The sequence below is a fragment of the Coturnix japonica genome, chromosome 5, assembly GCF_054131305.1.
Source record: "Coturnix japonica strain WE chromosome 5, WE-NBRP24, whole genome shotgun sequence".
Lineage (NCBI taxonomy): Eukaryota > Metazoa > Chordata > Aves > Galliformes > Phasianidae > Coturnix > Coturnix japonica.
In genome coordinates this window covers 8,694,448-8,721,169 of record NC_140667.1, presented here as the reverse complement: position 1 = coordinate 8,721,169, position 26,722 = coordinate 8,694,448, and the positions used below count along the sequence as shown (strand labels likewise).

The 26,722-nt window shown below is 55.4% G+C and overlaps 2 protein-coding genes across 14 annotated transcripts; one reads left to right on the top strand and one right to left on the bottom strand.

Moving 5' to 3' along the window:
• Window positions 1-635: 635 nt before the first annotated feature.
• On the bottom strand, window positions 636-4,375 carry LOC116653479 (uncharacterized). Its single transcript, XM_085547897.1, has 5 exons — window positions 4,370-4,375; window positions 3,968-4,213; window positions 3,579-3,758; window positions 2,556-3,491; window positions 636-1,539 (listed from the first exon to the last, which is right to left on the bottom strand). Exons 1-5 carry the CDS (start codon window positions 4,373-4,375, stop codon window positions 1,531-1,533), a joined length of 1,377 nt encoding a protein of 458 aa, XP_085404023.1. The 3' UTR covers window positions 636-1,530.
• CTNND1 (catenin delta 1) lies at window positions 2,245-26,722 on the top strand. 13 transcript variants are annotated; one of them, XM_015863619.3, is made up of 21 exons: window positions 2,750-2,889; window positions 12,783-12,900; window positions 13,296-13,615; window positions 14,701-14,772; window positions 15,013-15,171; window positions 15,361-15,893; window positions 18,905-19,368; window positions 19,480-19,663; window positions 19,949-20,066; window positions 20,414-20,567; window positions 20,956-20,973; window positions 21,206-21,274; window positions 22,036-22,163; window positions 22,782-22,932; window positions 23,149-23,341; window positions 23,437-23,551; window positions 24,055-24,142; window positions 24,440-24,487; window positions 24,609-24,706; window positions 24,830-24,895; window positions 25,097-26,722. In XM_015863619.3, exons 3-21 carry the CDS (start codon window positions 13,421-13,423, stop codon window positions 25,103-25,105), a joined length of 2,862 nt encoding a protein of 953 aa, XP_015719105.2. In that variant the 5' UTR covers window positions 2,750-2,889; window positions 12,783-12,900; window positions 13,296-13,420; the 3' UTR covers window positions 25,106-26,722. The 13 variants fall into 13 exon arrangements, with proteins under 13 accessions (XP_085404403.1, XP_015719105.2, XP_015719099.2 ...); XM_015863613.3 differs by having other exon boundaries at window positions 25,094-26,722; XM_015863620.3 differs by lacking the exon at window positions 20,956-20,973 and having other exon boundaries at window positions 25,094-26,722.

Sequence of the window (26,722 nt, the reverse complement as noted above, 5' to 3'; positions counted from 1 at the left end):
CCTACTGCTGCTGCTGGCCAGGGAAGAGGAAAGCAAAGCATGAAAGGGCAAAGTCCGCTCTCAGTGCGTGATCTGCTCCAGCCCACAAAGTGCTTTTCATGCGCAGCGTGGCACAAACAGCCTCTTGGGCCCAATGTGGGCGATGGGAACTCGATGTTTTGCACAGGCCGCCCCGATCAGACCGCAGCCATCTCACAAACTGCTGTGTGTCTTGTGACAGCGGCTGAGACAAGGGAGCCCAGCAGCAGCTCTGGGAAAGAGTGGAAATTGCATTTCCTGGAAACAAAGGAGAGTACGTGAGTGGTCTGGAGGGTGGAAAAGCTGATGCAGGCCCCTTTAGTCGCACTCGTTGTTCCCTGTGTGTCTCAGAAGGGTTCTCTGTCCTGACAGACCCACAAAGTGGCACAAAGCCTGGCCCAAGCACAGGTGGCAGCCCTTTGCTTTGAGGCATTTCTAGTGTTTTGCAGGGGCAGCACTGATCCCTGTCATGTCTCCTCAGCTCCAGCAGCCCCTGGTGCTGCCACCCCTCCCTCCCTCCCTCCCATGGCCTTGTCTGCCCTTAAAAAGTTACTGATACAGGATCAGGTGATAGCAACAAACACTCCCACTGCAGATAGAGCCTGCACACAAAAGAAGCATTTTACGAGTGCAACTTTTACTAGTACCTTTTGTCCCATTCACAGGATCCTCTCTATATACCAGCATCCACATTTGCTGCCAGAATTTGCTGGCTATGTCTTGCCAGCAAACTGCAAGAGCATGATTCTCTGCTTTAGGTGCTCAGGAATTGGTAGCTGGGGCTGTACGTGTGTTGAAGGGACCTTCACTACTGGCAGCAGCCTCAGTACAAGCTGGTTATCCTGCCTTGCTCTATAGTTTATGGGAAGACTAAGTGCAAGCTGGTTCTCCTGCCTTGCTCTATAGTTCATAGGAAGAGAGGCCCTGCCTCTGAGCTAGTCATATCCTTTCCCAAGTCTCCCAATCAGCAGAATCTGAGCTGATTTCTTACAGAGAAGGGAAATTCCTATCTTAGGTCTTACTCAGAGCTGCAATCGTTCTCCATTAACATCCCCTTTTGCTCCTGTTACTAAACTGCAGCGCTGTGCTTTCTCGTTTCTCCATTCTTAGGAGGTATCTTGCACATTGCTGGCATCTACCATGGAAGGGGAGGCTGAAGAAGTGAAGGCTGCACCCGAGACCAGGAAGAGCACCCAAGGTGGAGAGAAGACTACGCTGCTTAGTGCAGCCATCTGACAGATGGGATGTTACACTGCACGGTGCCACACTTCCCCTCCTGCAGGGGGAGGACAACGACCTGTTGGGATTCCCACAGGAAAGGGGCTGCGGAAGCGCCTCGTTATCCTGCTGGAGAACAATACGGGCCATCTCTGAACTGCCCACGCTGGGCCTGGAGGTGGCAGCCCCCTCTTCCTTCTACTGCTGAGGAGCATTGCTGTGTGTGATAAACAAGTCGTCTTGCTGTGTTCCGGTGGTAGCTGCCTTGTTTGGGCGTCTCGTCTGGAAAAGGCATCAACAGCGCTGCAGGATGAAAGGGGACGCATGAGATGTTATTACACCCAATTACTGCAAAAGGGCAAATTTTCCCATGTCAGTAACAGATCTTTTCTTCCCAGGAAGCAGTAGGGTGGACTCATCCGCCACGATACTTAACATGTAAACGAGCACTATGTGCTGCGGGCTGAGCCCAGGGAGCAGGGCACAATCTTCCTTCAGAAGTGAGCACACATTACCGGCTGTCCTGGCTGCTGCTGGATGAGGATCTGGAGCTGACACTGCACTATTAGACCCCGTCCAGCTCAGCCCCGCAGCCTCAGGACAGGAGGTGCTCACCCAGCTTCAAAGCGACACAGCTCCTGCTCATAGGTGTGTTCACAGCAGCGTGTTTCAGCTTGGAAGAAACTCACTAAAGACTTTAAGGGCTGTGGGGGCAGAGCATCCTCCTGCTCGTGCCCTCTATGCTCCTTGCAGCCAATGAGCCGAACGATGTGCTGCATTGATCCACAGGGAGGGTCTGGGGGTCTGCCGCCTTATAATCTCACTAACCGCGTCCCTCTCACTCATTTAATCCCATTGCTCTTCATTACGCCGTTTTGCTCTCAGCAACCCCCCCCCGCCCCCCGGCCGGGGTATGACCTGCCTCCAACACCTGCAGGCGGCTGTAGGCTCCCCCACCTCTCCTTGCCCAACGCGCATATTTACCCCTGAAATCACCCGTCCCCACCCAAACCACTCGTCAATCCTTTTCCTCATTATCTCGCACAGCACTTTGGCAATCGGGAGCGGCAGATCCTCCCCAGGGCCCAATCCCGGACCCGAGGCGGAGCAGAGGAACCCCCATCCTCCACCCCGCCCTGTCGCAGGTGAGCGCAGCGCAGTGCGGCCGGTTCCCCGGCACGGCGGGGCAGAGTCGCAGCAGCTGTGACTCATAGAGTTCAGTCCGTGTGTTCGCAGCCTTGGCCGTGCTGAATCCTTGCAATACGTTTCGCTCACGGTGCTGTACCACAGACCCCCGCCCCCCTCCCGTCCGCCATTACCGCGCCGCGCTCCGCTCCGCGCTGCCGCCATTGGCCGCGTCGTTCCGACGCCGGGGGCGGTGCTGGCGGCCCGTCCCGCCCCCGCCCCGCCGGACCAACTTCCATTTTAGGTGCGGGAGCGGCGCGGGGCGCACGGAGCGGATAAGTCCGGTCCGACGGTCTCCGGCTCCGCGTTGCGGTGCGCTCTCCCGGCCCGGACGGCCGCAGCTCCGGGCCGCCCCTCGGCGGGGCTCCTCGCGCCTCCAGCCCTTCGCCCCGCCGCTCCTCTCCCGCCGGAGCGGGCCGGGCGGCCGCGGGGCGGGACCGCCCCCTGTCCCCGAGGAGCCCGGCCACGGTGAGTCCCGCTCGCGTTGTCCCGTCGTTTTCCTGGCTCGGAGGGCTGTGGCCGGGCCGCGGCCGCGTGTCGCCCGTAGCGGGGTGGGGGCCGGTATCGGGTCGGGTCGTGCCGTCGGAGCCGGGGAGCGCCCCGAAGTGCGCGGCGGGGGGAGCACGAAGGTGGGTCGGTGGCGGTGCCGCCCTGTGCACGGGGCCGGGCCGAGCCGCGCGTGTCGCCGCTCCCCGGGCCGCACAACAAAGGGCGCCGGCGTGCCAGCGGCGCGGGGAGCTGGCCCGACAGGCGCGGCGGGTTGGCGGCCCGTGTAAACGAGATCGGCGGCCCTCGCCCTGCCTTTGTGCGGGAGGAGGGCGGGATGGGGCCGGGCAGGGCGCGGGGACCGGGCCGCCCCCCCGCGTGCTGGCAGCGGAGTCCTCCCGTGTCCTTCTCCTCGTCCGCGCCTTTGTTCTAGCGGGAGGGGACTCCGGTGGCTGGGGAGGGTCAGGGGCGGGTGCGGCTGTTCCCTTCTTCCAGGCGGCTCCGCTCGGCAGCGCGACTCCGCTCTCACGACAGCGAAAAGCGGCGAGCCCCGGGCTGACAAGTGGCACCGAACGGAGCCGGCCCTATTGCAGCCCGGGCCGGGCCCTGCAGGCAGCCGCTCAGTTCCTGTCAGCTGGCCGTCTCATGCCTTTGTGCGAGAGGGCGCTGACCTTCCTGAGCCGCTGCTCGGAGTGCCAAAGTGGAGACTGAACTTGGGGTGACTGCACTGAAGTCCCGGTGTCGGTCCGTGGGAGGATTCCCAGGACCCCTGAGCCTCGAGTGGGGGAGTGGGGATGGCTGAGCTTCCTCTGATTGCTGCGTGGTGCTGGGTCTCTGAGGGGTGACTCCCTCTGTGGGCAGGGCCCATTGCCCAGCTGGGCTGTGTGGTGGGTTCTATGGGGACGGGCCTGTCCCTGCCCTGCTGGGTGATCCCCTGCCAGCTCTGTGGTGCCTGGCCTTGTGGAGGGCTGTTCTGCTCAACTGCTGGGTGCTAATGGGACACACCTGGTGCATGGAGCCAGGTACAGCTGCTGGTGGTTCCTTCTGTGTCCTCTCTCACTGTGGAACTGGAAGTATGAATGTCCTCAACTTGATGTGGAGAAGGAGCTGAAACTTGGCACCAGTGTGGTCCAGGATTGCAGGGGGCCAGGCACCGCAGCTCATGCCCCAGCCTCTTTGCCCATGTCTTGTCCTGGATGTGGTGATACAGGATGAAGGCTGGTCTCTGGTGGCTGTGGGCATTGCTGTTGTTGTGCTCCTGTGCCTGGTACCTGTAGCACGCTGCTGTCTGACCATACACGGCTCCCTGTTGGCAACAGGGAAGGACGGCACCCTTACTTCCCAGAGGCAGGCTCTGTGACTTGACAGGGCTTACTCACACGTTTTAATAGGAAGAAATAAAGGGAGCAGCTGGGTTTTTTTGTTGTTGATTAAGCTGTTCTTAAACCAAATTTGACTGAACCTGCATTGTGTACAGACAGCTGTCTTGTGGTATGTAGCCCTTGCTGGGATCGTGTGTGGAGCCTCCCTGAAAGGGTGGGAGGATGGAGATGCTCAGTGCCGCATGGCTTGGCCACAGCGGGGTGAGCACCTCTCATACAATAAGGCCGCCCTATGTCACTGTGTTCAGGAGTCCTCATGGTCCTCTTTCCCCTACAGATGGGCTGGGAGTTGGAGCTCCGTGATGGGGATGCACAGAGCTCCCTTCTTCCCCTACAGACACAGGTCTCTGCACTGTGCTGCTCTCACTGCCTCAGCTCTGCTTCTGACAAGGAACAAAACCACAGAATTGATATGAGTCCATAAAAAGCAACAGGTGTTGCTTGGTTGTGGTGACAAGACCTAAACCCGCTGAGTGATTCAGGCAGCCTGAGAGCTCTGCGTGTGACACAGGGCTCGGCTGGTGGAGGAAGTTGTCCTCTGGCACGGCATGCAGGAATGTGCCTCAGTGTGAGGCTGCTGGGAAGGGGCTGGATCTGTATTGCTGCAGAACAAAGTGTTGGAGTTCCCCGAGGTGACTTCAGCCTTCTGCTGGCTCTCCCCATTGTGCAGGGGGTTGCTGGGGATGGAAAGGACACAGCACTGTTTCTTTAGGCTTGGGTTGTTCTTGTCCTGGAGGCTGATGAGTGTTGGGTCATGAGTGTGTCTGGCTACTGCATGTCTCATGTCTGTTGCTGAGCTGCCCACCTTGCAGTCAGAGCTGCTGTGTTCTCCTGCCTGCTCCGGTACCTGCGATAGATGGGAATGGATCGATGGGGGGTGACTGTTGGGTTCATGTTTGTTTCACCTGGGTGTGGTGAGGCCCTCCTGTACTGCAGTGCACAGTACATCTCCCCACTTTATTTCTTTACAGAGGAAGCAGTTTTCCCACTGTATGGTACTGCTTCCTCATTGTGGCCCATGTCTAAACCACCCAGCACGGAGGGGTGGGATGGATGGTGGGGTGTGGAGGGAAGTTGGTGACTAAGCACCATAAGATGCCAGGTGTGGTGCTGGGATGTTCAGCCCTTACCGGAGCGCTTGCCTTTTTTTCCCTCTGCTCTGTGTTCCTATTAAGGTAGTGGCTGGTGGTGTAATGCCTGATGTGATTGTGGTGCATGTGGGTGCTGGGGCTCAGGGAGGTGGCAGTAGGTTCCACGTTTCCTTTCCCTTCTGAAACACCAGTCACCCTCCAGGGGATGGTGACAGAGGGGCTGGTGGTTTGTCCTCCTGCCTCTACATTGTGTTCTGCAGCTCCATGGTGACCTCATGCAACAGCACCCTGTCCTCTCTCCTACAGAAACGTCTGTGGCTGTGTGGGCTGGGGGTCTGATCTGTGCTGAGCACTTCTTTCCTCTGACCATGTGATTGCTCAGATGCTTGTGCTGATGAGAGCAGGATTTCTTCTGCCTGCGTGGCCTAAACAGGTTGTGAAACCACAGCCCAGCCTGTTGGTGATGCAGAAGGAGGGGGTGACTCTGTGGGGTGCTGCAGTGGTGTCAGTAGGTGTGTGGGTGCCTTAGCTCTGCAACACAGGAGGGAGCTGAGCAAGCAGGATGGAACAGTGAGCCCTGGGACTGGCTCTCCTGCAGCCTGTCTGGGTGCTCTTCTAGAATGTAGGTGACCCCAAGATGGGCTGGTGGCAGCAGCAGCTTGCTGGGCTCCTATGCAAGGGCAGGAGCTGCTCTCATGTCTCCTTTCTGGCCCTGATAGCTCCCGTTCCTATGGGCGTTGGCCCCAATTGCAATGAATGCTGCTCAAAGTTCACTGCCTTCCTGCTACTGGCCTGGCCCAGGTGTGGGCAGCCTGGAAGGCACGGACTTCACCTGTGTCAGCTTCTGAGTGAGGGCTGGGGGATGAGCTGCTTAATGCCACTTGTGCAAGTGCAGAGTTACTGGTAGAGACCAATGTATTTGGGGTGAGGCAGGTAGGATCTCTACCAGTAGTTGTAGAGGAAATGAATATGGAGAACTGATTCCACCCAGGCCAGGAGGAGGAGGAAGGTGTCTTTCTGTCCTCGGATAATGAATGTTCCTCTCAACCCCCTTTTACATGGGGCCTGGGCCTTAAATTCACTCTTGTGTCTGGGCTGCCTCTGCAGCAATGCTCCCGGCGCTGGCCTGGCAGGCCGGGGAGGTGGTGCTGGCTCTCTATGGGCAGCGCGTGGGTAGCTGCGCCGGGTGGGAGGGAGCACGGTGAACTGCAAAGACGAGTTTTTCCGACCTAGGAGGGTGGGTCACCGTGTTTGTGTGTTCCTGGCAGGCCCCTTGCCCAGTGGAGTAACGCATTCTTCCAAGCATGTTGCTGCATGCGCAGCTGTTTGCCGTGCCTGGCTCCGGGCGGGCTGAGTTGCTTCAAGGTGTGTGTGGGGAGTGGTGGGGGGGAGATGGCCTTGCCTGATGCTTAAAGGAACTGCTGGGGGAGCAGGGGACAGCCTGGATGTGCTGCACAGCCTCTCTTATAGTCCCAGCAAGCAGGTGTTACGGTCCTATTGCTTCCTCAGCTCTGCAAATACCGAGCCCGTCTTCAGAGCCTTCTGGGTACAGTTTTATCCCCATGGGAGACTCCTTGAGGCTGGGATGTGGCACCTGCTACCTTTTGCTTGTGAGATGCTTGCTATCCCAGGCAGGAGTGCGTAGCCACTGTGTATGGTAGGTCCTCACATGCGGTCCCTGGAGGTAGGATGCATCCCTTGGGGAGTGTGCCCAGTTAGGCTGTGCCGGCTGTTGGGGTTGCTGTGCCCATGCCGTGTCCCAGCCTGTGTGCTCTGTTGGGGCGGTGGGGAGCAGCCCTTGGCAGGACGTGGTGTTTAGAAGTTTACGGGAAAGGGAAGCCACGATGTCATTTCCCGTCTGACCAGGAAATGCAGGTTTCCTTCCCTTTGGATGGTTCAGGAGCCTGGGAAGCTGCCTCTCGGCAAGCAGGCTGAGGGGATCTGCAGCTAAATGTAGTGCTGGGGAGCAGCTTGAGCTGCGGGCTGGGGTAGGATGCTTCCCCCATGGTTTTCCTTCACCCATTCATTACTCCTCTTGGCAGGGTCCTCTAAATTCACTCGGAGTTGATGCATACGTGCAATTAGGGAGCGGGGGCATCCGATGAGGTCATGCTGAATGGAGCTGGGCTTTTGTTGGCTGCCTCCTCCTGCCCAGCCCTGGCTGATGGGTGCTGTGACTCAGCCCACTGCCTGCCCACGAGCTGAGGCTGTCCGGAGTGAGGGGAGGACAGGAGGACGTCCTATTGCTGCTGCAGGGCCATCTCGGAGATACCCTGCGTGCCGCTCCCACCCCAAGTATGAGCTCACCGCCTGCTTGTTTGCTCTCTGCGGGGAGAGGTGTGTGACCGGCCTGGCTGTGGATGTGTGTGTGGGATGGGCAGTGAAGAAAGGAAGCTGCCTTTGTGTCTGTATGGACAGGGAGCCTGTTCATGAGGCTGGGTGGGGGATTTTGTCCTGCTCTTCTCCATCTCTTTTGTTTCTTAGTGGCTTTGGAATTCCTGATGGGGCAGGCAGACCTCCGTGGCTGGCATTCTATGGACAAGGCAGGTGCAGTGCCCTCCTGGTACACAGTGCTGTTGGGACAATTCCATGTTAGTCCCAGCCCCCCTGTGCCTTTGTGCCCTGGTCAGCCCTCAGGCCTGAGTAAGCCATGTGGAGGCTGCAGGTGTTGGAAGAGGAAATGATCTCAGGTGGCTTTGCTGGGAAAGGGAAAGGATGGCTGTAGAGAGAGCTCTGCCTTAAGAAGAGAGTGAAATCCCCCTGTCTGGTGCTGAGATGTGCTGTTTGTGCCCTGAGCTTTGCTGACCGTGGATGCCTGTGCCTGCAGCTGGATGGAGGGAGGTTTCCTTCAGTGCTGCTGGGAGTCCTGGTCTCTCCACTGCATCTTCCTTCTCTATGCAGCCAGCAGTAGATGTGAGCTCCCAGCTGGGTGCTGTCCCTTGCCCCTCTGCTTGGGCTCGGTGGGGGCAGCTCCCGCCATGATGTAACCTCAGATTTAATTGAAAAGGGACTTTGCTCCCTCTGCTCTGTAGTCCAGCTCTTATCTCAGCAGCTCCAGGCTGGTGTTTGCTTTCCCTGTGGGAGAGAGGCGGCTGAATGTGAAAGTTCAGCCTGGCGGTGGGTGGGGGAGAGGTGGAGTGAAGGCCAGCGATGTGGTGGCATGGAGCAGGGTGGCTGAAGCTGGGGTGCGGAACTGGGGGGTTGGGAGCATCCTGCTTGTCTGGGGGCTTATGTGTCCCTCATCCTGGTGGCTGCTGCCCCTAGAGCGAGGCGTGGAGCCGGGGAGCTGCCCTGCAGCTCGTCAGGGTTGGGAGCTGGGGACTCCCCCTTCCCTGCAGGGCCCAGGAGCCTGCTGGTCGCCCGAGTGCAGCCTGCCCCAGGAATGCTCTGGCCCCGTTCCCAGAATCCGGCACTTGGTGTTTGTTTGTTGCTGTGCCCCTGAGGTCTGGTGCTACTGTGACAGGAAGCGGGAACGCCGGGGGGAGGGAGGCTGGCCGGCTGTGGATGTGCCTGTGAAATCCCTTTGTCCCTGCAGAGCGCTCAGCTGCAAATTCCCACAGAGAGGAGAGAGCTGCCTTTGTGCTGCTAAAGGGCTCCCAACATGTGAAACCCCTGGGCTGGGGGGGCTGGGATGGGAGCTCAGCACAGGGGCTGCAGGCTCCTGCCTTTTTGCTGTCCTTGGGCACGTGGGGGACATGCGGGAGGGGGCCCTAGGAGTGATGTGCTGGGTGTTGTTGGCAGGAAAGGGGGGGGGGTGGGGGGCAGGACCCAGCTCTTTGAACCTACCTAAAGGTCCTGCCCTGCCTGGGTAGGACGGTGGCTCTGGAGTGTGTGGCAGCCCCCACCCTGTGGAGCACCCCGGGACAGCTGCCCTGGGGCTGGATTGCTGGCATACCAGCGGAACAAGCCGTGCTCTCTGCGGCTATAGCCCTTTCTTTCTGTGGCCGGTCTCGTGCTGTTGCTTTCTCCTTCCCTGGGGGCAGCCCTGACTGCTCCGTGTGGGCTGTGCCCAGCTCTTTGCTCCCCGGGGCAGCAGAAGGCACTGAATGTCTGCCCTGTTCCTGGTGGGGCTGGTCTCCTGCCGGGGGTTGCCCACCGTGTTTCCCAACCTTTGTGTCCAGGCTGGTCCTTGGAACTTGATCTCTGTCGTGCATTCCTGCCCTTTTCTTTTTTGGGGGGAGTGGGGGGCGTGTGCCACGTCTGCTTCCTCACTCCAGCCTGCTGTGCAGGCCCCACCCTGCTCTTATCTCTCCCCTCTTATCATCCTGCCTTGGCTGCTGGCCCTTTCCCTTATACGGCCTGCTATTGTGTCTGCTTGCATCCCTACAGGTAACTCCCTCTGCAAGGGAGGCTTTCTTAACAGAGACTGCAGCCCTTGTGGCAGTAACCAAGGCAGGCTGGGCTGCAGTCCTGCTTGCAGGTTGGACCAGCTGTGTGCTATGAGCACTGAGTGGCTCTCCACCATGGCTGCCACTCGTGGTTCCTCCTCCCCAGCTCTTTCCAGGGCCTGGCAGTGTGGGCTGGGCTGCCCATGGGGCAAGGAGCAGCCCCGTCAGCAGAAGTAGCTCCTAGGATATTGCCTGGCCTTCCAGCATGAGTATTGGCCTTTCCAAAGTCCTTTCTGTGTCCTGTGCAACCTCCAGGCTGCTGGATAAGGATCTGCCTTGGACAAGGCTCTCCTGCTCCCATGTGGGAGCTGTAGGTCTGCCATATTGCTTCCTTTTGGCTGTTCTCAGGGTGGGCTATGAGCTACTATGGTGTTGGAGATGCATCCAAAAGATTGTTGTGTTCATCTTGTGGTTTCTCTACCTCAAACAGTGCTGCCCTACTGCACCTTGACTAGTGTTAGTGCTCACCTTCCTGTGCACATTGCTCTCTGAGCCTGGACCCACTGCTCAGGGGTGTGGTAAGGATCCAGAGATGTTGGTTCATTTATTTTTTAGCTAATTGAGACTGACCGGGAGCCTGTGGTGAATTAGTGGCGATGTGAACCAGTGCAGAGCATCAAATGTAATGTGCAGTGAGAGCTAAGACAATTGCAGGCTTCAATTATTGATGGGACTTCTGTTTTTACTAGGTACATCACGATAGGTAGATGGAACCCAGAGAATTTGTTGCTTCCTCTCCAGAGAGGGCAGGGTCCTGGTTCTTAGAGCTGTCTTGCGTTCCCTGCTGAAGGGCAGGCAGCCAGCTGGCTCTGAGCCCCTCAAATGGATGGGGCAAGGCTAATTACTGGGGCAATGTTGCCATTTTTCTTGTCTAGTAGTTGAGGCAGTGTGCCTGGCAGGCCTGCCTGGCCTCAGCCCTGCTGTCCCTGCCACGTCGCTGCTGGTCAAGCCTGCTGTCTGTGTCTTATCTGTAGGATCTTTCCTGTGCTCTGCCCTTGGTGTCCTATTCTGTCTGTCAGCTCAGGGTCAGTCTCTCTGGCCGACAGGAACCTGTCCTGGTGGGGAGCCTTCAAAGCTTGAACTCCATGGTCCAGCATAGTAGGATGTGGTGAACTCCAGGTGGGTATGGCTGTGGCTGGGCCCTCCAAGTTACTTTCACAGGTGAGGTATTTGTTCTTGGGGCAGGTGGCCATTCCAAGAGTTGGGAGCAGAAGGGTTTAGGAATAATGTCCAGAGTTCTTCCACTGGGCACTTCAGCACAGAGACAGCATCTTCAACATCCCTTTTGAAGGCTGGTTTCAGGAGCTCAGAGTGCAGCATGGAGTTGTCCTAGCACTGGGAAGTGGGAAAACGAGGCCAGAAGGACTGGGATGGCGAGCTTTCTGGGTGTGTGCATTGGTCCATGGGGCTGTGGGATGAGCACTGCGGTGTTCCTCGTGCCCTGGGGTAGGAGCTGCTTGGGGATGTGCTTTATCTTCAGGCTTTTTAGTTTTACCCTGAATCAAGTCAGCTGAAATATTTTTGGCTTGCTGGGTTTTTTAAGTGATGGGTGTGTCACAGAGTGCTTCTCATGATGAAAAGGCTTTCATGCAAAGATGGTCACGGTCTGGCTTTGGAAAAATGCTCTGTGCAGTTGTATCTTCAGAGATGGGGGATGAGGAGAAGGAAATGGGTGCAAAGCAATCCCTGGAATTTCGTCCTTTGCTTTGTGGGATGCAGCATGCTCAGCTTGGTGCTGTCACAGGCAGCTTGCTCCCTCGCCTTCCGTCTTTCTCCGTGTCTCAATCTAAAGATGGCTGTAGCCCCGAGTTGCCAAGGATGGGCAGCAAAGGGCTGTGCTGTGCCCAGGTTGTGGTGTGGGAGTCAGCAGGGAGTTGGCAGAAGGCAGAGATGTGGGGCAGACAATCAGCAGCTGGGAAGGCTGGGTGGCTGCTTGGGGTGTGTGTGGCAGCCGGTGCTGGGTTGTGCTGTAGCTTCTGCTGGGGTGGATGTTTGTGAGTGCAGGCAGAGTGGGCGAGGGACCGGTCCTGTTCCTTCCCCTGCTGCTGCGTGTTTACTCCCTGTGGAAGGGACAGGAAGGAAACAGCCTCATGGCTGCTCCAGCCCCTTATCTGGCTCCCTTAACAGCCCTGCAAGTTCCATTGTTAGCATCCACATTCTCTGGGCTGTGCACCCAGGGGATGTGTGGAGGTGGGGACGTGGGCTGGAGTGGCACTGCTGGCTGTGTGGGGCCTGCCTGGTGGCTGTGTGGGGCTGAGGGACCTCCTGGGGTGGCTGTCCCTCTGCATACCTTCCAGCCTGCTTTGCTAATCTGGTCATGGTGGTGTCTGATAGCGTTGGGGCTGACGGGCTCCTCAGGTATCTGTAGGAAGCTCTGGGGCAGGCAGAGCCACAGATGAGCTTTGGACTCACTGGCAGTGGGGGAGGCATTTCAGGAAGTGTTTAATCTGAGTGCTTTTGAGTTAATGTGGAAAATAAGTAGGAATTAAAAGTGATGGGGGGGGAACCCAATAGAAAACACCCGCTCTACTCTTAGTGCCTCTTAGGCAGCATCTGCATCGAGCTGGAAATGGAGGGACTGGGCTGCCCTGGGGTGAGGGGTTGGAGATGTGTACTGTGTGAGGGTGGTGGTGCCCATGTTCCTGGTCCTGTGTTGGCACTGGGAGAGTGGGCAAAGCTGGTGCTGTGCTGGAGACCGTGGGAAAGCAGCTCCTGCCCTGGCTGCCTGGCTCGAGCGAGTCCCCACACGCCTGCCGTGACTATATGGGTTTGGGAAAACCTCTTGTGGGCCTGCCGGGGCTTGGCTGGGGAGGTGGAGGGCCGGGCCGTGCTGTTCTTCGGCAGCGAGGAGCACTTGGAGGGGCTGAGGGAGCTGTTGCAGAGAGTGCCAAGCCTTCAGCTGTCCCAGCTCCATCCTTCAGAGGGACAGGAGACCCTTCCTCAGCCTGTGTTCCCTTCCCTGCCTTCTGATTTAAGTTTGCTCGTGATTTGACCCTGTTCTGCTGTCCCTGCAGCTCTCTTCCTCCTGCTTCCTCCCTGTGGTGGCTGGGCTATTTCTCCCATGACTCTCTACGTCTAGACCTGGCTGTCCCGTGCCTTTGCCAATCACACCCGAGCTTCCTCCTCTAACAGGTCTGTATGGAAGAAAATGATTTCTTTATCAAAATGTGTTCACTGCGGTGTGCTGATTTACTGTTTTCCTTTGGGAGGGGATGTTGATGGGTCTAAACCAGTGCCTGTCCCATATCAGTGGGCTGAGGACCTCCTAGGATGGCTGCAGGTCTGGGTACCCTAACAAGGACCTGAGGGTGGTGGTGGAGTGGCAGCTCTCAGAGGGGTTCGTGTAGTCCCCTCCTGGGGGTCCTGTCTCACTTTGCTCCTTTTTATGGACCGGGAGCAGCTGTGAATATGTCTTGTTATTGTTTTTCCCTTGTTCTGACAATCTGTCTTAATGAAATCAGTCTCTTCTGACTTTTTTCTTTTTGTTTTTTTTTCCTTCCTCCTTTCCTCTGTCAAATCATGCACAGTGCAGAGTGGGGCTCCTCCCATTCTGGGTCACTTTTCCTCCTCTCACCTTGACACCAAGCCAACTCTGCTTGTGCCTCCCTGTGCCCTTCGCCCCTTCCCCGCCCGTCCTGGGTAACCGTCACCCATGGACGACTCGGAAGTGGAGTCAACCGCCAGCATCCTTGCCTCTGTCAAGGAGCAGGAGGCGCAGTTTGAGAAGCTGACACGGGCGCTGGAGGAGGAGCGGCGCCATGTCTCAGCCCAACTGGAACGAGTGCGGGTCTCCCCACAGGACGCCGGCCCGGGCTTGGCCAACGGCACACTCTCCCGGCGGCACCAGGTAAAAAAGGCCCTTGGCAGAGATGGGCAGGGGGCTCCCAGAGCCCCTGTCCCTGTCAGTTCCGTCTCAGTGGGGATGGCCCTGGGCCTGGCTCCCTTAGGCCCTCCTTGGAGATGAGGTGGAAGAAGGCTCTGCTGCTCTCAGAATGCTGGTAGTGCTGTATGTGGCTGGGGCTGACATGAGCTGGGATGTGCAAACCTCTCTGGGTCTGTCTGGGGAGAAGGTATTGGCCTAGAGAGTCTTGCTGCCAGGTCAGCTTTGGTTTTGTTCTTCTGTGAGCAGTTTAGGCTGTCTGTGTTCAGTACGTGGGTATCCCTCCACATTTCATTTTGCTTGTCAGAAGATGGAATATGAGTTGATGTATTATCTGTGAGGGTGTGTCTGTGTCTCTTCTGGTGTGGCAATGGGCATGTTCCTAGCATCTTAGTTTATCCCTGGAAGAGCCATGCCAGGGCTGTGAGAGATCTCTTCTCTACAAGGCTTGAAGTGTGATTTAATCTGTCTTGGCTCAAGGTCTCTGTCCTGCTCTCACTTTCCTGGGCTGTTTTGGGGAGGGTGTCCTCAGGGCTGGTGGCAGGCACAGCATCATGTAAAAGGCGTCCACCTTTCTGGCTGTGAAAGCTGGTGCTGCCAGGGGAAATGTGGAATGGGGAAAAGGGCAGCTGAGGGGCAATGTGAGCATGTAAAGCTGCAACACCCAGCAGTCAGCTGGGTTACCTTTGCAATCCTTGGTAGCATCTGGGATGTCGCTTGTAGCTCTTACATCAGGAGATAGGAAAGGTCTCCATGGCCACTTTGGGGAGTGGGGAGACTTTTTGCTTCTCTATAAGGGCATCTGAGTGAGGTGCAAGTAGTGTGGGGGCGGTGGGCTTAGTGCCATGTGCTATAACTTCCCTCAGCTCAGTTGGGCTGGGTGCTGGCTTGCTGTGTGCTACACAGACCTGAGGAGTGATGTATGGCATGTGCTGTGGCTGTCAGAGTCGGCTTGGGACCTGGGGCTGCCAGGAAGGTGGGGATAGCTGCAATCCTGATATGGATGGGAGAGTGGTTGGGTAACAGGCCTGCAATGATGATATGCATTTCAGAACGGCCGTTTCTTGGGTGATGCTGACCTGGAAAGACAGAAGTTCCCAGATCTGAAGCTCAACGGACCACAGGTAAGAGGAATGAAGCTGTGGGCAGCCTCCTCGCTGTGTGGGGTTGTGGGGAGACCTAGCTGGCTGAGGGGAACTTGTTTCTATTGTGGGCACCTTGGCTGAGTGTGCTCGGGGCATATTTGGTGACTACGCCCTCCTGTGCAAGGGGATATTGGGGCTCCCTGGGGTGTAACACCTCCTCTGGCTCTGTGTCAGCTGTGCTGGTGGTGAGGGCTGATTGCCTGTCCCTGCTCCCCCCAGGACCACAGCCACCTCTTGTACAGCACAATCCCCAGAATGCAGGACCCAGGCCAGATTGTGGAGGAGACATACACCATGGAGGAGGACCCAGAAGGGGCCATGTCTGTTGTGTCTGTGGAGACATCGGATGATGGGACAACCCGACGCACAGAGACCACGGTACATGCCTGGGGAGGGCATAGATGGATTGGTCACTAGCTAGAGATACAGCTGTGATGGTTGCCAGCTCATTGTTTGTGTGAAACCTGCCCAGAGCGAGGTGCTGGACTGGAAGGGGCCTCAGAGGGTTCAGGGCTGTGAGGTGGGGCAGAATTTCCTGATGCAAATATACCTTATGTCCATCTCTAGGTAAAGAAAGTGGTGAAGACCGTGACCACCAGGACAGTGCAGCAGGTCCCCATGGGGCCTGATGGGTTACCCTTGGAAACTTCCCCTGTCACCAGCAACTACGTGCAGACGATGGACAGGAACTTCCGCAAGAATGGCAACGGTGGCCCTGGAAGCTACCTGAGCCAGCCAGGCACAGCCACGCTTCCTCGCAACTACCATTACCCCGATGGCTATGGCCGCCCTTATGATGACAGCTACCCGGGCAGCGATCACAGCTATGGCAGCCTGTCCCGTGTCACCCGCATTGATGAGCGCTATCGCCCATCTATGGACACTTACCGGGCCCCCAGCCGCCAGGACATCTATGGCCCCCAACCTCAAGTGCGAGTTGGGGGCAGTAACATGGACCTCAACCACTTCCACCCTGAGCCGTATGGCCTGGAAGATGACCAGCGCAGTGTGGGCTTTGATGATGTGGACTACGGGCTTATGTCTGACTATGGCACAGCCAGGAGAGCAGGGACACCATCTGATGCTCGACGTCGGCTCAGGTATTGGGGTACTGAGTGTGTGGCAGCGCACGCTGGGGCAGGGGGTTGCTCTGGAGTTCCTTTAACTCAATTCTTTTCAAAGGAATCATAGAATCACTTAGGTTAGAAGAGACACACAAAATTAAGTCCAACCTTGATGTAACAAGATGTAATATAATAGGTTACTTTGAGCATAATTTGTGCTGTGCTGCCTTAAAATTCTTCACGTTCTCTGCCACAGCTTATGCCCTTAAATCTCCCAAGTGTTTGGTGCAGCGTGAATAGAAAGAGGGACAGTTCCACAAGCTGAGTCAGGCGTGGCTTGTGCAGGAGAAATCTTGTATCTGCTTCAAATTAATTTTGTGCTTAATTGGTGGTTAATACTCAGAGCTAATTGAACCAGTTGTCCTGCAGCAAGGAGTTCCATGAGTGGCTGGACATGGCTCTGGGCTCTTTCCCCTGCACTACCTGTTCTATTAGCATGGTAAGAAGTATCCAGCTGCTCTGTCACTGGCTGAGGTTGGGCACTGCAGTATTCATCCTATGCCCCAGTCTGGTTTATCTGCTGGGAAATGTGCCTGATGTTTGCTGGCTGGAAGCAGTGGCAGCCTCACCATTGCATTCTTGCCAAGCTGAGAGCAGCAGGCAGCCTTGGAGGAGTTGTGCCGAGCCTGGGGCTGAAGCAAACCAGGCTTAGTGCTGCAGTGCCCTCGGGAATGCTCTTGCAGGGTGGGACAGGCTGCTCGACCTGTTTGACAGTTGCAGCTTCTCCCCTTCATTCTGCTGTGGGTGATCAGCAGCACTTTCAGCCTGACTGCTGTGCAGCTGCCTCGGTCAGGTAGAAGAGGGGTTTGGTGGTCCTTAATAACTGCCCTCCAGGTGCTTGCAGGCACCTTGGAATGTTACCTGCCGGAGGCTGTGGCTGCCAGGGACTGGTATCTTGCACAGTTATCTCATACAAATGATGGTGGCTGCTGGCTGGCTAAGCCTCTCAGCTTGCTCTGCTTGCTGCCTGTGCTGCCAAGTGCAGTTTGGGGAGGTGCTGGAGTGAATTTGAAAGGGGCTGAGATAGGATTGGAGTGAGGAGCTGAGCCTGGACCCCCAGCAGTGGTGCGTGGCTGCCAGTGGGCTGGAATGCACATCCATTCCTGCTATGGGGGCAGTCAGAGGGATGACCACAGGCTCCTTAGGTGCCAAGGACAAGAAGCGGAGGCTTGAGAGGAAGGGAAAGGGAGGCATTTGCTGGCCACTGTCAGGGATCCACCCGTTTCTCCTGTAAATCCCCAGTAGCTTTTGGCTGCTGCAGAGACTAAAGGAGGAGCTTTGTCTTTTTGGCTTGTGCCAGCACGAGCGTTTCTGTTGCTGTGTTAAACCAGTTGGGGCAGTTGTTCTCTCAGATTGATTTCCCCAGCTTTGTGTTGTGAAGTTTGTGCTGGTTAAAGTAGAGCTGGTGAGGCTGACTTGAGAAGCCGGCTTTGGCAGACCTGAGCCCCTGACTGGCCCTTCAGCATGCCCCTTGGACAGAAGGGATAAGGCAGAGTCCAGAAGAGTGGGGATGTGTGCAGCCCTTTCCTACGGCCCCATGAGGAGGCTCTCCCTCCCCATGCAGACCGATAAAGATCACAGCAATCTGTGGAATCCAGGCACTGTTGAGCTTGGCTTGTCCCCTGCCTTCTCAGTTACCATCTTGCTTAGCTGACTGGCTCACTGAGATGGCAACAGGCAAGAGCAACATCCCACCCCCTGCCTCCAAGATGTTTGTCTTGAGCAGGGGCCTGGTGTTTAATGACTTCCTTCGGAGAGGCAGCTTGCCAGGCACGTGGGGGACAAGGGAGCATGTTAGGCAGAGAGTGCGGAGGGTGTGTGTGTGTGTGCTTAGTGGTATGTGGCCTTGTACCCTCTGTATGACTCTGGAGCTCCCTGCCTGCAGGAGGGTTCAGCAGCACCACGGTAGTCCCTTTGCCTTCCCCTGCCTTGCTATGCCATCCCATACCCCTTTTGGGATGCTAAAGGCTTCTTATGGGGATGAGGCCAGCTGCAGGCTGTGCTGGCAAGAGTTGAGATGTCTCTTTTGTAGTGTTGGCATTGGGCAGCTGTCTTGCTCCTGCTTTGTTCTGCTGCAAGGGCAGTGTTGATGGCCAAAGTGGTGTTCTCAGATGCCAGACTGAACAGCATTCTTTGGTTGCCAGCCCACGTGACTGTGCCCCTGGAGCTTGTGGTTTGGGCGAGTTCTATACCAGAGATAGTAGGGGAGGCTGTGTAGGGAGCAGAACATGTCATTGTCCTTTCTTGCATCTTTCTGTACCCGCTCAGTTGGTGACAGGGATCTTCCTGTGTCAGATTTGGGAGCTTAGAAGTGGGATCTGAAGGTGACTGAGCAAATGTGAGCCAGGGGACACAGCCTCATCTTGGACCTTGGTTGTGCAACCACAGTGTGTAGCACAATGGTCCCGATGGATGTAGCTTTCAGAGTAGCACAGCCCCCTGCTCCTTCTGTCCCTTTCTGCTGGAGGCTTCCAAATTCCTTTGCCCCAAGTAAAGGGAAAACTATATTTGCCATGCAGGCTTGGCAGTGACCTAAAAGTAGGGCTGGAATCAGGGATTTTGTGTGCTTTGTGTGTAGTGGGCTGTGTGCACTACTGCCAGATAGAAGACTTGCTTGTACCAAGGCTGGGTGTGGAGGCCTGGGGAGCTTCTGTGTGATTTGCACTCACCAGCACTTTGTTGTGGGATGAACTTGCCCTCTAGTGGCCATGGACCTGAGTAGTTGTTTGTGGTGTTAATGTGTGCTGGCTCAGCATCAAAGCTGGGCCTTGCTACTGTAAAGGTTACACAGAGAGCAGGACTCTGTGTCTGACCCAGAAGAGATGTGGCGTGTGGGAAGTGACCTTAGTTGCTACTGGGGCTGCTCAGGAACCTCCTGTTTCCCAATCCATCTTGGTGCTGTCTGGGGCTGGCCTCCAAGTAGCAGTGACTTTGTACCGTGTGCGTTATCTCCATCCTCTACTGATTCTTGCTGTCTCCTCTCCTAGGAGTTATGAAGACATGCTGGTCGATGAAGTGGCTCCCGACCGGTACTACTGGGCCCCTCTGGCTCAGCATGAGCGGGGCAGCTTGGCTAGCCTGGATAGCCTGAGGAAAGGAGCACCAGCCCCAGGCAACTGGCGTCAGCCAGAGCTGCCAGAGGTGATAGCGATGCTGAGCTTCCGCCTGGATGCTGTCAAGTCCAATGCAGCTGCTTACCTGCAGCACCTGTGCTACCGTAATGACAAGGTGAAGACAGAGGTGCGCAAGCTGAAGGGCATTCCAGTGCTGGTGGGATTGTTGGACCACCCCAAGAAAGAGGTGCATTATGGTGCCTGCGGGGCCCTCAAGAACATCTCCTTTGGCAAGGACCAAGACAACAAAATTGCTATCAAGAATTGTGATGGGGTGCCTGCTTTGGTGCGCCTGTTGCGAAAGACCCATGATATGGACCTCACTGAAGTCATCACAGGTAACTGCTCTGGGGAGGTGAGGAGGTGCTAACCTGTTGGGTGAGATGTAGGGTGCAGGCATTTAAAGCCCACGTGACCTGACCGAGCACCTTCTGTGTGTGGCTTTGCAGGAACACTGTGGAACCTGTCTTCACATGACTCCATCAAGATGGCCATTGTGGATCATGCACTGCATGCCCTGACTGATGAGGTTATTATCCCCCGCTCAGGCTGGGAGCGGGAACCCAATGAGGACTCAAAACCACGCCACATTGAGTGGGAATCTGTACTCACCAATACTGCTGGCTGCCTTAGGTAAGGGAGGGGGGCTACAAATGTCTGGCAGAGAGCTGTAGTGGGCTGGGGAGGAGTCTGCTTCCATCCTGGAGTGGGAAGTGACTGCTTTGTTGGCTGTGGAGAAGCAGCTCCTGGGACAGCTGCTGTTTATGATGTGATGATGCTCCTTGGCACTGGAGGACTTTCTCTTTGTAGAGAGAAGCCAGAGAGGAGACTTCCTTTGATTTGAGCTCTTTTGAGTGTGGACTGCTCCTTGCTTGCCCTCAGCTGTCTCCCTCATGCTACATCTCTCTTGCTTGACAGGAATGTGAGCTCAGAGCGGAGTGAAGCCCGTCGGAAGCTGCGAGAATGTGATGGGCTGGTGGACGCCCTTATATACATCCTCCAGTCTGAGATTGGCCAGAAGGACTCAGATAGCAAGGTACTACAGAGGGGATGCTACCTGGGCCAGCACAGCAAGGCAGGATATGCAGTGTTCTGCTGGTTATGGATTGTTCCTGGGTTCATTCTGATAAGGTCAAAAGATGGAGGGGAACCAAGGAATTTGAGCTGACAGGGCTATTTGAGGAGCACCCAAACCTGGCACCTGCCTTTCCACACTTGGGAGGAGAGCCTCTGTGGGATGTGACCAGGTGTTGGGCTCTCAGCCAGCAGTTGGAGTACTTGACCCTATGGCAGGGCTGTGACTAAGTCAGTGAGTGTAGCTTTTGCTCAGGGATGTGGACTAGGCACGTGCCGATCTGAGTAGAACTGTCTGGTTTTCCGTAGCTGGTGGAGAATTGCGTGTGCCTGCTGAGAAACTTGTCTTACCAAGTCCATCGTGAGATCCCCCATGCTGAACGCTACCAGGAGACTCCTCTGGCCACCACCAACAATGCTGGGCCCCATGCTGCAAGCTGTTTTGGTGCGAAGAAGGGCAAAGGTTCGTTGGCTGGTGACATAAAGAAGCATTTATTTCAGTGGGGCTTGAGGGTGGTCTGGAATCTTTGTGATCCGTTCTGTCATCTCTCGTGTGAAGGCTAAGTTGTGGCTCTCTCTGGAAACACGGTGTCTTGTGCCTTCCCTTGCTTTGGGAAGTTAATGCTTGGCTCACTCAAAGCATTTGACACGAGCTAATGGTGCCCTTGTGGGTTTCTGTGGTGATGGGATGGTGGTGGATGGATAACCACTAACTTCACATCTTCCCTTTTCTTATGTGTTGTCCCTTCCCCTTCCCTTTGCTTTCTTGCCAAACGATCTGCCCCATGATGCTGTCGGCACTTCTCTCCTCATGCCTCCCCTCTCTCCTGTCCTCTCCGCTTCGCCAATAGACGAATGGTTCTCCAGAGGTGAGTGTGCTCTTGATTTTAATTTTTCCTTGGTGAAAATGATTGGGTGCCTTTCTGAGCTTTTTGTTCCCTGCAGCTGGCCTTGTGCTGCCTGCAATGTGACTAATGTCCTCGGTGGCATGTAGCTTCTGCTCACCTCTGGGCTTGTTCTTGTAGCAAGTGGCAAAAAGCTGCTGGGCTGATGTGGATGGGAAAATGAGATGTCTTATGCCTCTGTGCTTGCCCTTTAAAGGTAAGAAGCTCCCCGAAGACCCTAGTGCAGATACAGTGGATTTTCCCAAAAGAACAACTCCAGCCAAAGGTATGTTGTCTAGCGCACTCAGGACTCTGATGCTTAGGGCTGCCTTCCCACAAGCAGTCTGGGAATGGCATGCATAGCTTTTTGTTTTCTCACTGAAAAGAGCCTCCTAAATGGGCAGAGGTTTGACTTGAAAGTAGTTTGTTTCTGGTTGCCCAGGCTCACAAGCTCTGCTGCAGGCAGCCCTGAGGAGGCCTGCTGGTCTTGGTGGATGTGAGCGCTACCTCAAGACAGGCTTGTTGTGGCTGCAGAGGGAGCTGTTGCTCTTGGAGCTGAGGGACAGCATGGTGGCACAGCCCTGCAAAGAGGCCCCTTCTGCTGTGTTTTTAAACTTGTTGGTGTCCTGCCTGCTCTTCTCTCCTGGACACAAAGGATGGGCAGGATTTTAAACTAAAATGCTCTGCCTAGAGGAGTGTTGTGTAGTATGAATTTGAGGAAGGGGAATTCCAAGGCAGGCATCTTACCTGATTCCAAGGATTCCAACCTTGAGGGCAGCAAATCACAGCCCCTCTGTGGCCAGCTGAGCAGCAGCTATTGGCCATGGGGTTTAGTTCAGCTACTTTTGCCCCCAAAACACTGTATTCTGAAGTCTGAAATAGATGTCTGGGCTGATTATCTGGGGTTTCTGTTGCTGAGGGACAGCTTGTCCTACTGTGTACCAAAAAGCAGACAGTGCCTAGCAGTGCTCCTCCGAGCATGTCTGTTGCTTGGTCTTGGGTACTGGCAGAGGTTATAAGTTCTTCCTCCCTGTGTCTCTCTGGCAGGCTACGAGCTCCTCTTCCAGCCAGAAGTGATCCGGATATACATCTCCCTGTTAAAAGAAAGCAAGACTCCAGCCATCCTAGAGGCTTCAGCAGGAGCAATTCAGAATCTGTGTGCTGGCAGTTGGACGGTGAGTGCCTTGTAGAGCTGGGCACGTTGGTATTCATCAGTGTTTAAGGGAAAGGGGATCATCACTTTTTGGTGTCAACAGAGCTGTAAAGTGTCAAAGCTCTGGCATTCCAGGCTGTTGCACTTTATGTGGCTTGCTATTAAGAAGAGAGAATTCGGCAGCACCACTCAAATGTGGACCACATCTCTCCTTTGCTGTTGAGTGTTCTTTGCTTTCTATCAGCCGTTTCTTTCCAAGGGCTGCATGTGTCTCTGTCTGCAGCCTGTTCTCTGACACTTCTTCCCTTCTGCAGTCTGGAAGAAGGGAGCGTATGTTTGGGCCCGCTCTGTAGTCCTACTGTGCCTTTGCTCTGTATTCTCTTTCTTTGTATGGAAAGATCAAACAAAGTCATGCTTACCTGGCTGACACAGGGGCTTTGACACCTGTGAATCAGTCCTCTCCCATTCACAGGCCTTGCCTGGGATTACTTGGAGATGGTTCTCTCCCTATGGGCATACTTAGGGCACTTGGTTTCTGAGGTGGGTGGGTGTTAAAGCTCCCAGTAATACACCCACATTCAGGAGCAAGGTGAAGCTGCGTGTGCCTGTGTTCCACCCTGGTGTTCTGCTCTCCCTGCAGTATGGCCGGTACATCCGCTCGGCTCTCCGCCAGGAGAAGGGACTCTCTGCCATTGCTGACCTCCTGACTCATGACAGTGAACGTGTAGTGAAAGCAGCATCCGGAGCTCTCCGCAACCTGGCTGTTGACTTGCGTAACAAAGAGCTGATAGGTGAGAGCTGCAGACATACCTCATATCTATCTGGCTTAACACTTCCTCTAGACTGAGTGGCTGAGGACATGCATGGGCACAGTGGCTGTGCAGGGGGTGTCTTGTTCACTTCCCAGAAAAACATACAGTGGGCTCCTTGGGAGATAAATCAGAACTGGGGACCAGTCTCTGATCCTTTTCTTTGCTCACTCATGCCTGACTATTTGCCCTTATTAGGTAAACATGCCATCCCCAACCTAGTGAAGAACCTGCCTGGAGGCCAGCAGACTCCAGCCAAAAACCTCTCTGAGGATACAGTCGTGTCCATCCTCAACACCATCAATGAAGTCATTGTAGACAACCTTGAGGCTGCCAAGAAGTTGCGGGAAACGCAGGGGATTGAGAAGCTGGTGCTGATCAACAAAACTGGGTAGGCTCTGCTTTGAAGGGTAGTGAGGGGCTTTTCCCAAGGCTGCTTTGAGTCTGTGGACATTGTCCAACATCTCTTGCTTTACTGCTTTCTAGGAACCGCTCAGAGAGAGAAGTTCGAGCAGCTGCCCTCGTCTTGCAGACAGTCTGGGGATATAAAGAGCTGCGGAAACCCCTGGAGAAGGAAGGCTGGAAGAAGTCAGATTTCCAGGTATGGGGAATGGTGAAGTACCCTGTTGCAGCTTGGGTCCTGCTGCATGGAGAAAGTGCTCCAGGAACTCAACAGTGTTTGATTTCAGCTCTTACTGCTGTCACTAGAGACCCTTGAAGGTGTCCCCTCTGCCACTTCTCAGTGGGTGGATAGGTAGCAGTGGAGCAGAAATGCTCTGCAAAGTATGCAGCCTTGAACATCAGATCTACCAACAGGGAAAGTCTGTAGCACTAAAGCCATTGTGGCAGCGCTGAGGAGGGGAGGGGAAAAAAAAAGGTCCTCCAGTATTTGCTTCCCTTCCTAAAAGCTGCAACTGCCTCTTCAAGGCTGGGTGCTGCTCTGACCCAGCCTAGGTAGACTACCTCCACCCTTTATTGTGGGTACACCCAAGGATTTGGGGTGTCTTCAGGTCCTTTGCTCCAAGGGCTGTGGGAGGGAAACCCTGCTGGGGCTGCTGTGTGCTTGGTGTATGGAGTATGAGTGGTTGCTGTCTTGTGCTCCAGGTGAACCTCAGCAGTGCCTCTCGGACACAAGGGGGAAACTCATTTGATGACAGCACCTTGCCTCTCATCGACAGGAACCAAAAAACAGGTATGTGCCCACCCTCCCTTTGGTGCTTGTCCCCATTTTAACTTGTGGATACCTGTGTTCCCTCTGTACTTTTCACCCCCAGCTTCCTTGGGTTCCCCAGGGGCTCATGCAACACCATCAACCTAGGGAGTTTTTTTTCTCAAGGCTATAAAGGTTGCTCAGAGTTTACATAGGTTCTATAGTATCCTTGGGCCAGCAGTGCTGAGGCTGGAGCTCCACCTGTGCTTATCCAGCAGTGAATCCACTGCTGCTCTTGGCTGCAGAGGATATGTCTGATCTGTTTTCTCATCCTTGTAGACAAGAAATCCTCCCGGGAGGAGATCCAGATGAGCAACATGGGACCAGGTAGGAAAGGGACTGGAGGAGGGGCATCTTCACTGATGTGCTGGGAACACCTTGCCTCCTATGGGGAGGATGCTGGCTCACAGAAAGGCAGCATGACTGATGGTCTGCTGTCTTCCTCCAGACAACTATTCCACACTTAATGAGATGGACCACAGCAGGACACTGGACCGATCTGGTGATCTTAGAGACACGGAGCCAGTGAAGGCAGCACCGCTGATGGTGAGCAGCTTTTCTTAATGCAACTTAAGTGGGCGGAGGTGCAGGGAATGACACTTGGAGAACTGGGCTTCTGTGACTAACCCCCGCCTGCTCCTCGGCCCTACTAACCCCGTGTGTCTGCAGCAGGAGGAGGGGCAGGAATCCCAGCCCGAGGCAGAGGAAGATTCTGCTGTGTTTTCCCCTGTGTCGGTATGTCCTGCAGCACCCTGTCCAATGTGATGAGCGGTGGCAAATCCTGCTGTGCTGTTGGGGTGCTTTAGGCAGTCAAATCATGCTCTGATCGCTGCTGTCTGCAATCACCATCTGATCCACGGGGGCTGAAAATGTATCTTCACCGATGGTTCCTGCTCTGGATATGCTAACATTTCTCCCCCTCTCTCTCCACAGCAGAAGATTTAAGCTGCTATTCCTGCCTCCGCTCAATTTGGTTGATAATATATTTTATATATATAAATATATATAACTCTTCGTGGTGGAATGGACCCAATTTTTTTTCAACTCTTTTTTTTTTTCGCTGGACTGTTAGTGCCAACTCGCCAGCCAAATGACTGGGCCTGGTCCCACAGGAGGCAGCCCAGGCCGCTCTGCCTCCTCTCAGTGGCTGTACCTCCCTGTTCTGGGACAACTATCAATAACTCTTCCTCCCTGTCCTCCACCACTTCCCTTCCTTCAGAGAGGAGGCCCTCCTGCCTGACTGCCTGCCACAACTGGCAAGAATGCTGCAAAACAATTCCAGACCTCTGCCTTGACCAGGAACTGCCTTCTCTGCCGCGCCTTCCTTCTGCTCGGAGTCTACTGCGGGGACAGGGACCAAGACCTTACTTGCCACCTTCCTTTGTTGCCTATAGGATATTTTTCTGTGTGTGGGATCACTCTTCAGCTGAGGCTGCAGGGACAAGAGCATCCCTCCCTGGTGGCAGCGGGACTGGGGTGCGAAGGAGGCTGGAGTCACGGGGGTGTTGGTGGAAAGGAGAAGCAGCAATAACTCTTCTTGCTTTGATCTACGTGAGGCTTTGGGGGTGTGGGAAGAGGGATCTATCTTAACTCTGACTGTTTGGCCTGGTTCTGGATCCTGCCAGGGAGAACGGGGGGTCTGGATGGGGCAGTTGAAAAGAGGGATCCTTATGTAGGGAGAGGGTCTGCGTGGTGTGGTGGGACAGGTCTCTGCCCTGGGGTGATCCTTCCCTGGGGGAGGAGGAGAAGCAGCAGGGCTTTTGGGGCCGGCTTTCTTTGGGAACTGGCTGAAGTAGCGGTGGGTCTGTGAGGGCATGCGCAGCAGGTAGGGCCTGGATCCCATCCACCCCCGTGCACCAGCTGCCCGTGGCAGTGCCCCCTCAGACTTCTCTTGACATGTGCCTTTCTTTTGCCACTGTGAAATAGCTCTTTGAATTGTACTGTCTGGCTTCGCTATGGGAAGCGGTGTAACAGGCTCCTGGTGGGGCTGAGCTGGAAGTCCAGCGGGGGAGAGGATCCCAGCCCTGCTGCCTTTGGCTGCCACTACTGAATAGGGGCAGGGCTCTCCCCTCCTGTCCTGGAGCATCTCTGTGGTGGTGGGGCCGTGTTTGGTGCTGTGATCTTTGGGGTGAACAGGGGGAGGCTTTTAGGCTCCCTGTGCAACTGGAACCTCCTTGCAAGGCTGCAAACTGGAGAACGGAGCCCTCCCCAGTACACACACTTGTGCCTCGCTCTTCCAGCTCCAGCCACACCTCAGCTCCGTTTGGTTTTGTTCTGGGATCTAACTTCTCTCTTTCCTTTCAATACGTAAAACACTAATTCCTTTTAATTTTTTAATTCCAGATGAACCAAAAAAAAGCCCACCACACAAACAAAACACCAACCACAAAACCAAGCTTCCCCCTTCCCTCCTCTCCTGTGCAGGGCAGGGGAGCTGGCTGCAGGGTGAGGGTGGAGGGGGCAGGAGCACCCCGCTGTTCCTTGTCTGATTCCTGTGCACACTCTTGTAACGCTTTTCAAACAAAATGATTTTTTTATATAAATAAAGTTTTTAAAGTGTGA

Excerpts from the sequence above, each read along its gene's own strand:
- LOC116653479 (XM_085547897.1), bottom strand. Across the intron at positions 3,759-3,967 it reads TTCATACTTCCAGTTCCACA|AGGGAGTCACCCCTCAGAGA; the intron begins GTGAGAGAGGAC and ends CCCTGCCCACAG. Across the intron at positions 3,492-3,578 it reads CCGAGCAGCGGCTCAGGAAG|GGCCGGCTCCGTTCGGTGCC; the intron begins GTCAGCGCCCTC and ends GGGCTGCAATAG.
- CTNND1 (XM_085548275.1), top strand. The coding sequence starts at position 13,421 with ATGGACGACTCGGAAGTGGAGTCAACCGCCAGCATCCTTGCCTCTGTC. Across the intron at positions 14,773-15,012 it reads TGAAGCTCAACGGACCACAG|GACCACAGCCACCTCTTGTA; the intron begins GTAAGAGGAATG and ends TGCTCCCCCCAG. Across the intron at positions 15,172-15,360 it reads CCCGACGCACAGAGACCACG|GTAAAGAAAGTGGTGAAGAC; the intron begins GTACATGCCTGG and ends GTCCATCTCTAG.